This window comes from Ambystoma mexicanum, chromosome 6q (assembly GCF_040938575.1).
Source record: "Ambystoma mexicanum isolate Mex_15411 chromosome 6q, UKY_AmexF1_1, whole genome shotgun sequence".
NCBI lineage: Eukaryota > Metazoa > Chordata > Amphibia > Caudata > Ambystomatidae > Ambystoma > Ambystoma mexicanum.
Genome location: NC_090937.1, coordinates 603,956,791 through 603,969,219, shown reverse-complemented (window position 1 = coordinate 603,969,219; position 12,429 = coordinate 603,956,791). Strand labels below are relative to the sequence as shown.

The window sequence follows — 12,429 nt, the reverse complement described above, 5'->3', positions numbered from 1 at the left end:
GCCAACTCCGTGGCACAGCCTTCTCTGCCGACACTCCCTGTATGGAGGCCTCCTCAGGGACGCCTGGGACCTACAACCACATTGGTGCCTCCCGAAAAGGCAATATCCCACTCATCAAGAAGTTTCTCCTGGTAGAGTGTAGTGCTGTTACTTCTCACAAGGCAGAGCAAGTGCCAGCAGGAGCAGCCACCTGAGGGGGAAGGGTGTCTGCCCTGTGATCTGTCACCCCTAAGCATTTGCCAGGTTCTGCACCCCTCTGCCACCACTTGTGTTTGAACTGAGGGGCCTCCAGTGACCCCATGGGTAGAGCCACCTTGCATCCGCTGGTGGGCTGGTGTCGCCAGCTCTTCATGCCCCTGTTTTAGCGTAAGCCATATTCCTGGGAGCTCCACACAGTGAAGCCACGTCAGAGACCAGGACAGCACCGAGTGGGGGCTGGTGCTCCTGTTCCCCGGCAGCCAGCATTGGCTCTCAGATTGTGGCCCGCTTGTATCAGAAATTGCCACAAGGAGCAGGGGTCAGTAGTACCTGACTCCTGGTAGTACCTAACTCGCGACGTGGGAGGTGAAGCCCAGCATTGGCCCTTGCCTCGTCTGGTCCTAAAGAGGAAGTGCTGCCATCTTGCGGGCCTCCGCGTGTTGACAAGCCGCTGTGGGTGCGTGATTTCCCACGAGGCTTCCATGTGAAAACCAGGGTAAATATGCTTATTAATGGGGAGGGAGAAAGCCACCAGGTGCCAGTAGTTCACGGCAGAGGTGACTGAATCTGTCCACTGCCTAGCCACACCCCTTCTGACTTTTTATTTAATGAAACTGACTGCTTACAAAACGTTTTAACATTGATTTACAGAGCAGAGGCCCAGTGTCCTTAACAACGGGTGAGGTTGTGGGAATAAGACTAGACAATGTAGCGGAGGTAGAAACATGCACCTGGTACAAGGACAGTAGAGTATGATATAGGTACGGGATAGTGGAGGAAGTGTTATGTTTTAGGGTGAAGGGGTCCGACATAACTACTGTGGGGTTGTTTTAGGGAGTTAGGGGGAGAGAACAGGGGATATGTGGTGGTGGAAAATACTGTAAGTGGCGCTAGGAGGTTAGATTTAAAAAGAAAGCGAGAAGTCTGGAGAGAGAGCGTGGGAGGAAAGAGGAAGCAAGAGGCAGCACAAGGGGCACGTGAGGTGGCAAGGGGGTGAGCTTGATGATCGTAGGGAGTGAGGGGGGGAGTAGGGAGTGAGAGGCCGATGGCTAAGGTGCAAGGAATTCTGTTAGTTTTGAAGATGATGAGAATGTGTTTATAATTTGGTTCATAGATAACCAGCCTAACTGGCGACGGGCTGGGGTGGTGCAGATGAAGTGAGAAAGTTTGACGGTTGAAGAGTGTGCGGGCAGAGGTGAAAAAGCATATTTGGGAAGGCCATTGAGTAGACTGGCAGTAGTTTGATGGCAAGAGTACTAAAGAGGAGATTGGGTTTTTAGCAGTGTTGAAGGGCAGATGATGTCTTATTTTTTGATGCTGAGGAGGTTTAAGTCTGGCTGCAGTGAAAGATTTGGAGATTAAGAGCGAGAAGTTGTGAGTTGGGTCAAAGACGACACTAAGGTTGCAAGTAGAGAAGGTTGGCAGGAGAGAAGAATAGAAGAGGGGGGAGAGGAAGAGATAGCCTTTTTGGATAGGAAGTAGAGCACTCCCAGTCTTGGTGGAGTTGAGCACGACCGAATGAGATGCCATCCAGTATTTGATCTGAGTCATCAGCAAAGAGTTGATGGTAGAAGCTATAGGAGGAGATCCTTCGAAGATGGCTGCCACCATCCCCCTATTTCATGACGTCTGTGCTGGGAGAGGAGTCGTCCCTCCTCCCTACTCACTGGATTGGTCAAGCTGTAGACAAACACCTGGACCTCAACTGAGCAAACAGGCCGACGAATATGGTCGGACCCTGTCTGCCTGGTAAACGGCCTGGCAGACCTCCAAACACCTAGATATGCACCATCTCCTGGTTCCATTGTTACTTCACCTCATACCGCTCACAAATGTCCACCCAAACCTTCCAGCTATAATGCCTGTACTCACCTTGCACCCCTACTGCCCATCCAGGGACTGCCCAAAGCTCCTAATGTCCTTGAGTACCTGCTAGTGGTCTGCATCGGCAGACCCGGTTACCGTCATGGACCCCGAAATGTGTAGCTTTTTGAATCTATTCGACAACGCCTTTGCACAGCGTTGTCGAATAGATTCAGAAAGCTACACATGAGGTCCAGGTGTTTGTCTACAGCTTGATGTAGCCCCCTACAACATGGGGTGAGGCTTTCCCAGTGTGCGCTTGGCATATCTGTTGTATTACTGCTCCACATCCTGCCTGATATGTTTCCGCACGCACACTTTGCCTATTTCAACCAAGCGAGCGGAGCACTTTCTTAATGTTCTTTTAACTTTAAAGCCTCCAACTTATGCCAAATCACCTGCTAACCTATGTGGAATTTTGCATCTCACTATAACTGCTTTAACCATCGATGTACCTCCAACACCACCACGTTACTTGCAAACTCTAACCGCTCCCCCTCTTGCCTGATGTGTTTCTGCCTTGCCTATTTGAACCCAGCGAGCGGAGTATGTTTCTTTAAAGCTTCTAACTTCTATTGAATCACCTGCTAACTTATATCATATCATGCACTTCATCATAATTGCGTTAACCACCTATGTATCTCTACAATTACCTTATAACTGTAACCTGCAACCGCTTTCTTATTGTAATTAGCGCCTAGATGCCAGAGGGCTTTGTGCGATGCTATACATTTGAAAATAAAAAAATACAATTATTAAATAAAATACTGTGCCAAGAGCAGAGATATAAAGTGAATAGAAGTGGACCCAGGACTAAACCTTGGGGACACCAACTATAAGGGGGTAAGAGGGGAGGTAAGGCTGTTCCATACACTTGGAAGTATGAGGGTTTAGGTGAGAATTGGGTTGAGAGACTTTTGGCGGTGCCTAGGTTTAGAGGATTGAGATGAAATGAGATACAAGTCCCGTTTGGCAGAGTTGAGACTAGAGTAGTTTTGAAGAGCAGTCAGGTAGGGAGCTTCAAGGAATGTCTAGATCTTTGACAAGTGCAAAGGTTTTTCCTCCTTGTTTTCTGGGTGCGGATGGTAGATGTAATTCTAATTCAAGGCTTGGGGAGGGGAGGGTTTAGGAGTGAATGTACTAAGAAGGAAGTGAGAGGAGAAGGGAGCGTTCAAGGCAGCACTAAAGTTAGTGAACGCTTTATCAGTGGATGGAATAGTGAATTTTACATTGGATGAGAGTGGTGTAGGCCAGAGGTAGATGGGGGGGGGGAATTTGGAGGAGGGACATTTCTGCTTGGTAATGGAAGTGGTAGATGGGGAATGGGTTGGAAGTAGGAGTGGAAATTGAGGCAAAGACGATGGAATGATCAGAGGGAGAAGAGCGGTGCAGATATTGGAGGCAGAGATGAGCATGTCAAGGGAGTTACCATTTGAATGGGGGGCAGAGTGGACATAAGATAGCGAATGGTTAAGGAGAAGAGGGCTGAAGTCAGTGGAGAGTGAGTCACCAGTGACAATGAGGTGGCAATGTGGAGGAAGGGAGTCAATTAGGTGGGAGAGGTCAGTAAATTGACCAGACTGGCTAGGTGGCTGATAGAGATAATATGAAATCCACAGGGAGCAGTGATTGTGGAAATAGTGCATTCAAAAGAGGGACAACTAGCTGGAGAATGAACAGTAGAAGAGGTAGGAAGTTTGGATGCAAACAGTCCTACATGACCACCCCAACCATTTGGGCCGGCGGAGAGTGGTTGAAGGTGTAGGCTGGATCATGAAGGGCAACAAAGGTTGCAGAGTCTGAGGGAGAAATCCAGGTTACTGTAAGGGTAGTGAGGTCAAGAGAGGGACAATGGTAAAGAAGGAAGTCTGAGGGAAAGGAAGTCTTGTTACAGACAAATTGTGCATTACAAAGAGCAATATAAAGTGGGATGTGTTAGGGAGAATTCTCATTCTATGGCTAATTTCCCTTACCCATAGAGTCCCCCATCAGCTTTGCTGGATTTGAAGGGTCTGTTTCTTTTTTCCCACTCTTAGGCATTTTTGCTATGTGCGTTCTAGGCTATTTTTTGTGTTTGATTTCTATGGGATTTTCTCAACCCCATAGGAACCATCTTTATTTACATGTGTTACACAGCACCCTCAGTGCAGTGACACAGGGGTGTCGTAGCGACCCCCAAACATAGACTCCATACCCTGGGACTGACTACTGTCTCCCAGGGCATGTGAAGTCCCCATTGACTTTACTAGTCAAATTTTATGAACTAAACCAGTACAAACCATCTTACTATGGAGGTACTGGAAAGGGTTAATCGTTATTCCCTTATGTTCATTTTCGAGAGGGTATCGTACAGTCCCTCTCTCAAAAGTTTCTGGCTGGTGGCAGTGGTTACTACCATTCGACCGCAAATATTTCCCTATGGGATTTTCCCATTGTTCGAGACTACCACATTTTCTGACAGCCTCTAACATACCTCCGGTGCATTTTAATATTAACTTTACTCTGGTAGGTTTTATTTGCCAGAACTTTAATATAACTTCTTTCTCGTGTCTTTCTCTAAACTCCTAACCCAGGTCGGGGATCCTTTGTTCGTCCTTTTGGCGGGCTTCTGCCAAGAAGCCCTCCTTTCGGCACCACTGAGTCTGGGGTGGGTCCATTGTGTGGGAGGGGGAGTAGGACCCCTGGGCAGGGTTGCATTAGCAACCCATGTCGCACTCTATCCTGATAGGCTGGAGGGTCTCCCGCCAAGATGACCACTCCACTGTGTGAGTGACAGCTAGGCTGTATGAATGGGGATCTTTTTGCATAAAAGCAGGGTCCTGAGGACTGGAAGAGCAAGACGTCGCCACTGGAACTAAGAAGCCGAAGAGGAGAGAAGCCAAAGACCTCTGCATACGACTGAACCACCGGTGAAGCCCTGCTGCAGCGTCTCACCACTTTTCTCCACATGACGAGAGAAGATCTTCATCTGCAAGAGCCTTCTTGCCTTGAGCTGGTGGTGCCAACCAGTTTGCCAATCGCCTTCCCGGACTTGCCTTGGTCAAATCTCCCGTACCATGTACTCGGAGGCCGGATAGCCAGGCACCAGTCCACCCGGACCGCGATTTAAAGGAGCATACCTTTTATGCGTTGGGCAGCACCGCGGCTGGTTTCATCCCTGGGTAGTGCAGTAACTCGAACCTTCCTCCACGACGGGAGCCTCTCTTCCTCTGCTGGATCACCCGAACTGCAGGAACTACCAGGAACAACCACCACCGCAGGAGCCACTTCTTCATTTAAAGGTACATTGTTCCGCCAGGCCGCCCTTTCTTCGCGGTAGCACTAAAGGTGTTTTAAATCCTTTACCTACCTGTTGGGTTGGCCGCCCCTCTCTCTTAACATTGTCTTTTCAACTTCTGCATCCACCTTTTCAAAATCGTTAATCAAAGACTTGACTGCAGCTACAAGAACATTTTGCACCTGGGCCCTTGCCCTGTACCACTGACTCTGGCATAGGCCTACTGACTCTGGCTACATTTGTTAGATCTGCCTTCTTTAGATTCTCACTTAGAACTGTGTTGGTGCACCTACTTCTTATAAATCCCTTTTCTTCCCCTTTCTAAACCTTGTGAAATGCCATTTTGCTCAGTTTTCATTTAAGCATTGCCTATACTGATGCACTGTCTTGCTTAAACTGGGATAGGATAGGAGGGGGAATGAATAACAAATGCTAACATGGCTACTATCATGCAAGTGTCACGTTTGTGTCAGCTATGGAAAAGCCCCGGAGTCCCTATTTTCATATACTATCTTGGAGGATACTGTGTCCACGTCACTTTTTTACTTCTACAAGCGAATAATTCTCCCCCTTGCCTTAGGATATTTCCCAGTCTCATATTTTCACTCTCCAACCAGTTTTCCCTCCTGAATCAGTAGCACTTCCTTTTGAAAAACTCCTACCAGCAAGTATTTCTTCCTTTCCCCACACATCCCCTTATTTATTTCGGATTTCTGTCGCGCTGTGATAGTCACCAACCATCCACTGTTCAAAGTCCTGGGTCCCCTTGAAAGTCTCCACCAGCTCTGTTGGACTTTCTCAGGGTCTGGTCTTCTACTGCATCAGAGATTCAGTCTTCAGGGAGCTTTAAGATCTTTCTCCAAGTCAGATCTCTACCGGCATCTGAGATGTAGCCCTCAGCAGGCATTAGGCTTCTTGGATTGGGGTCTCCTAGCATCTGAGGTACAGCATGCAAATAGCTCTCTGGAGTACTTTCCACCACCTAACTGAGGTTGAAAGGAGCCACCTAATAGTGAAAGGATAAAGTGCATCTCACACAGCTGTGCGTGATGTGTTGAATGTACATTGGCTGTAAAATAATGTTGGGTTGATACAGGGACACCAGCTCTGGCCCCACCTTGTCATGAGTATAATTGCTGCTCCAGCATAGGCCAAGCCCATATTGCTTACAATGTTTTTGTTAACCAGCTTACAAATTAAGTACGAAAATAAAAGTTAAACACACAGCCAATTCAAAAAGGCATAGCTGGGTGTTGAATTCAATCCCCACTCGCTAATTGCTCCTCATTCAGAGGCCAGTATCCTACCCTTTACAATCCATTCCCATATGCATAAAGGTCATAGAATCGTATAGACTTGTTAAAGACACATGTCCACTACGATCAGCTAAAACCTTTCACATAGGCAACATGGTTTCCATTTAGCGCTACATGAAGATGTGCAGTTAGTTTCATATTGACCATGATGGGGAAGGGGAGTGACCGTAATAAATCAACCAGAGGGCACTCGCTGAGACAACCGATCTTGCTGTTGGAAAAAGATTGTTACATATGCCAGACGGGTACTATGGTTTTGTCTTTCTCTTAGTGAACACGTTTATGCAATAGCAAGTATTTCATCTGCTTATTTTATTTGTTAATCATTCTTTGCAATTTTTTTTTAAAAAAAAGTAAAAAAGTAAACTTTAATTTTAACTCTTTCTTTCATGGCCATCAAAGCATCCATTTTGTAATTCCTATATATGGATTCTGTTATAATATATACTTATATGTTCAATGTTTCTTTTTCCTTAGGTTTACAGAACACTTTCTACCGACCGGGCTCGATTTCACGAACGTGCTGCTGATCTTGAAAGCAGACCAAAATAGTGGGGCCCAAGACCATGGCCTCCCAAGTGTAAGTTATACATTTTGATGTGTTTTCCATTCCTGGAAATAGTTAATATAGACTTCATATTGGTTCCTACTATTCTTTATATATGTTGTATTTGAAGTCTATGGCCCAGAAGAAGCTACCCAGTGAGTGCTATAACACCAGGAGGTGATATACAGGGCACCGACTCCCTCCTCCCCCTCCATTAGACCTGGCCCAGCCCCCCTTCTTTGGGCCTGCAGAAACCTGACTTCGAGTAGATTGTGTCCTCCCATGTATTCCTCATCATTGATCTTTGATATTCGTTATCCAGCATCAGCTGCTTCTGAATATTTTATTTCGGCATGGGCACTGTGCTTCGATGGTGTCGACTCGATGTGCCTCGAGGGCCTCCGTCTCGAGCATGATGTCATTGAAGGTATATATGGTACGTGCAGCGCCCGTTGGCTTCAGTTCCATTTTTCCGCGAATGCGTTAGCTTTGACAAATACAGCACACTTCTTCACTTCCAGTGAAGACTCCTTCGTTATTTCAAAAGAGATCCAAGAAAATGTCTTCTTTGTCGACACTGACAACCACGAAGACCGGGTTAAAAAGTGTCAAGTTTGTAGACCATAGCACCTCGGACTGCTCCTCGATGACAGGAAAGGCCTTGAAGGAACGAAAGGGGAAATTGAAGGTAGGCTGAGTCCCCAAATCTCCAACCCTGACCAAAATACCTTCGACCGACAAGTCGAGAGGCAACTCTCCTCGGAGGAAGAAGGTTAAGCGGTCGAGATCGAGGAGTGGCTCTCACCACTCTTCATCGTCCTTGAATAAGAGAAGACCCCGTAGGTCGCCGACCTCAACTTCATTGTCAGACGCTTCCCCTGAGAGAGTTTCTTGCCCAACTAAAAAATCCACTCCGGCCGAGTGGGAGGCCTTCAGAGCAGAGATGCTCAAAATATTTGAAAAACAGAAGCCATGCTCCTACTGCGCCTTTGAAAGAAACCGGGAAAGAAAGGGCTTGACCTAAATCCTGCATGCCCTCGAACCTGGGACAAAGAACCAAACCACATCAGGAGCCATGAAGACCTTGATCAGAGGAAGTAACATCGAAGGATCAATCGAGTCGGAAACATAAGTCTAGGTCGTCTATGCCATCGGCACCTTCGACGCCGTCCAAACCGTCGACTTCAATGCCGAAGGCATAAACGCCAGCTGCGCCATCATTGCTAGCTGCACCATCAACACTGAGCGCCCCATTAAGCCCATGGCGCCAATAAAGAAAGTTTCGACCACTCCCCCAGCATCAAATCCATTATTTACAAAACCTCTCATACCCGAGAAGACCTGTGTACCGCTACCTAGGAAAGACTATTTCAAGTCACTTACTTCGCTATATGTGGAGAATGAACCCTCAGATGAAGAGGCTCTATTTGGCCTCCAATTTGATACGCCAAATGTACCAGAGTTTTATTGCAGAAGTCAAGGTTGAGACCTTTATGACAACCTTCAGGCGGCAAGTGGGGTGGACACCTCACCTGAGTTGGAGTTTGGGAGACCAGAGGCTGGGGAGTATGCTGATGCGTCCTACAGACAACTCCTGTCCAAGGTTGTGGACTACAGGGGGTGGAGCAGGCCTCCATTGCCATTCGAACAGGATGATCTAACAGACATCCTAGATAAGGATCCTCAGTCAGATCCTATATTCCCATTTCATATTGTCTTGGAGATAAGGGTGGCGATGGATTGGGAGACACCGGAAACCAACCGGCTGTAAATAAAAACTTGACCAAGAAGTACCGCACTTCAGTAGTAATCCCGACTACCTGTTGAAAACCCCCACTCCCGAGAGTCTTGTGGTGCAGGCAGCTACTGCAACATCTAAGCAAGCGGCTTCCCCTACCATCCCTCCAGATAGGGATGACAAAAGAGGAGATGGATGGGCAAGGAAGGTATTTTCTGCGGGGAGTATGGCACTGAAATCGGCCAACTCCACATGTGCAAAATTTATGTTCACTCTATGGGACTGCATTTCCATGGCGGCAAAGAATATTCCCGAATGGGATGAAAGAGACAGGTTCTTAGCCATTGTTAGAGACGGCAAAGAAGCCATGTGTGAGTCTCTTCAGTCAGGACTGGATTATGCTGACGGCATCAGCAGAGGCATGGCTACTAGCACCGTTATGCGCAGGTTTGCGTGGTTGCGGAAGTCGGGTTTTGCACCAGATGTGCAATCCAGACTTCTCAACATGTCCTTTGAGGGGTCTCACCTTTTTGGCAACAAGGCTGACAAGAGTCTTAAGAAGTTGCAGACCTCAAAGGCGGCAGCCAAATCCTTAGGAGCCGCTATTAGGCAACCTCAGCCTTTTCGACCTAGTGGACAACTGCGGAGGGGTAACTCTTTTTGCTACTACTCCTCAGTTGGAAGGGCAAGAGGAATGGCTGGTCAAAGGGGCCAAAGAAGATTTCCTCGTGGTGGACGAGGAAGAGTTGCAAAGCCTGCTCAAGCAGGGACATCTTTACTATCTGCCACGGCATCAGCCGCCTCAATACCTCTCTGAGGTCTTGAGTCACAGTTCACCAGTGGGAGTCTAGACTGTCTCAGCATCTAGAATAATGGCAAGACATTACTTCGGATGCTTGGGCTTTGGAAACTGTAGCCCATGGTTACTGCCTTCCTTTTATACAGAGACTTCAGAACAATCCACTGGGTAACCACTCATTGAGGATTCCAGATCTGCTCCTTGTGCAGGAGATTTTAACCCTGCTAGATAGAGGCGCTATAGAACCAATGCCTGTAGCGGAGAGGAACAAGGGTTGGTATTCTCCTTATTTCACCCAAGAAGAAGAGAGGACTGAGACCCATCTTGGATTTGAGATACTTGGACAAGTTCAAGATGGTCACACTTTCGCGGATCCTTCAGGCCCTCCAACTCCACAATTGGATGGTGTCATTGGACCTTCAGGATGCTTATTTTCATGTGCCAATCCATCTCAAGCACAGAAAATACATGAGGTTCGCAGTTGGTGGTTCTCATTATCAGTTTCGAGTTCTGCCTTTCGACTGACCTCCGCCCAAGGGTTTTGACCAAACTGATGGCGGTAGTGGCAGCGAGTCTCGGGAGAAGGGGGATTCACATCTACTCCTACCTGGAGGATTAGCTGATCAGGGCGTGTTCTCCCGAACAAGTCCTGCATATTCTCAACATCACCTGCCACTTTCTTCAGACTGGGCTTCTCCCTCAATTACAAGAAGTCCCTTATGACACCATCGCAAAAGCTCCAGTTCATCAGAGCTGTACTGGATACATCCTCGGGAAAGAGCTCACCACCCGAGGTGAGGGCTCAAGACATTCTGCAGATGGTCTCCAAGTTTGAGTGCCCTGCATCTCCCGGCCTTTGACTTTTTGAGGTTGCTCGGCCTCATGGCATCTTGCATTTTTCTGGTGCCAGTGGCTCGCCAGAGAATGAGATCCCTTCAATGGGCTCTCGGGAAACAATGGTTTCCGTTCTCGGGCAGACCTCCTTCAGACCTCCTTCTGCTTCCAAGCAGGGGTTGCACAGGATATCCTGTGGTGGGCCTGCGAGGACAATATTCTGAAGGGAGAACCTTTTTGGTAACAGTAGTAACGGACGCCTCACTCACGGGGTGGGGAGCCCACGCCAACGATCGGACAATCAGCAGTCATTTGTCTCCATCTCCAAACTACACACAAATCTTTTGGAGCTGAGGACTTGCGCTGGAGGCCTTTCTGCCCTCTCTGTGGGGAAAGAATGTCCTAATAATGACGGACAACACAGTGGCCATGTACTACCTCAACAAGAGGTGTATGGTGACCACCACTGTGCAGAGAGGCAATGCAGCTCTGCTACTGGGAAATTCAAGCAGGAATCTCCCTATCAGCAGTTCGCCTAGCCGGAGAGGAGAACACGGCAGCGGACGCTCTGAGCAGCCATAGCACAGTCCCCCACGAGTGGGAACCGGCTCAGAAAGTCCTTCAAGAGATCTTAACCTTTTGGGGAACCCCTCAAGTGGATCTGTTCGCGACCAGTGTCAACCAGAAGTGCGAACTGTACTGCTCCAGGGAATTTCCTCCAAGAGGAGCTCTAGGAGACACGTTCATGGTGGACTGGGAATTTCCACTCCTGTACACCTTTCCTCCAGTCCCCGTCAATCCTCAACTGATCGGGAGGTTGAGAAAGTTTGGGAAACACATGATCCTAATTGCCTCGGATTGGGCCAGGAGGACGTGGTGCCAGGTGGGCGTGGTACCTGGACCTTCTGGACATGTCCATCTGTCCTCCAATACGTCTTCCACAAAGAGGACCTCCACTCGCGAAAGGAGGGTCAGGTTCTCCATCCAGAGGTCAAGACATCAACCTTCACGCTTGGTTTTCCTAAAGGTTGAGATACAAGGATTGGGACCTCCCAGATGACTTAATGGAGATTTTGCTTTCGGACAGAAGGCCAGCAACAAAGTCTCTGTACCGCTGCCATTGGAACGAATTCTGCAGCTGGTGCATGGACAAGAATGTGGACCCTTTGCTTTGCAAAACACCAGAGGTGTTATCCTTCCTGCTGTACTTGGCCAATCTGGGTCTCCAGGTTGGAACCATAAAAGGTTATTTGGCAGCACTTTCCATCTTCAAGCACTCATCTGAGGAAACTTCATATTTTAAGATACCTTTGGTGATACAATTCCTGAAGGGACTCACTAATGTGTTCCCACCATCTCCCTTTCAGGTTCCCGTTTGGGACCTTAATCTGGTGTTAATATTCCTATGTGTACACCATTTGAACCACTCCATTCATGTCCTATAAGGCTAATAACATTCAAGACCATCTTTTTGGTAGCATGATCATCAGCCCGTAGAATGAGTGAGTTGCAAGTGCTAACCACTGTTTACAGTATTTCATAAAGACAAGGCTGTCCTGAGGGTCAAGGTTTCAGTCCTACCCAAGGTCATTTCTGTCTTTCATTTAGGACAAAACTTATGTTACCCACTTTCTACACTCCACCTCATCCTAGCAAGAAGGAGAAGTTGCACAGGCTTGACCCACAAAGGGCTCTGAGCTTCTACATTTCAAGGTTGTCAAGACTTTGTCTGGATGACCAACTATTCATAGGTTACACGGGTCATAGACTGGGACAGGCTGTAACAAAGCAGACCTTATCCAGATGGATTATTCAAGCTATTTCCGAATGCTACAGGCTAGCTAGCAAGGATCCCCC

The 12,429-nt window shown here is 47.8% G+C and overlaps 1 protein-coding gene across 1 annotated transcript in view; it reads left to right on the top strand.

The window, feature by feature from the left end:
* The window catches only part of MGARP (mitochondria localized glutamic acid rich protein), a 353,565-nt gene that overhangs the window by 255,639 nt on the left and 85,497 nt on the right, over window positions 1–12,429 (top strand). The window contains exon 3 of the mRNA XM_069631085.1: window positions 7,132–7,234. Within this exon, the coding sequence (XP_069487186.1) occupies window positions 7,132–7,206 (75 nt within the window). The 3' untranslated portion in view covers window positions 7,207–7,234. The remainder of the gene's footprint in view (window positions 1–7,131; window positions 7,235–12,429) is intronic.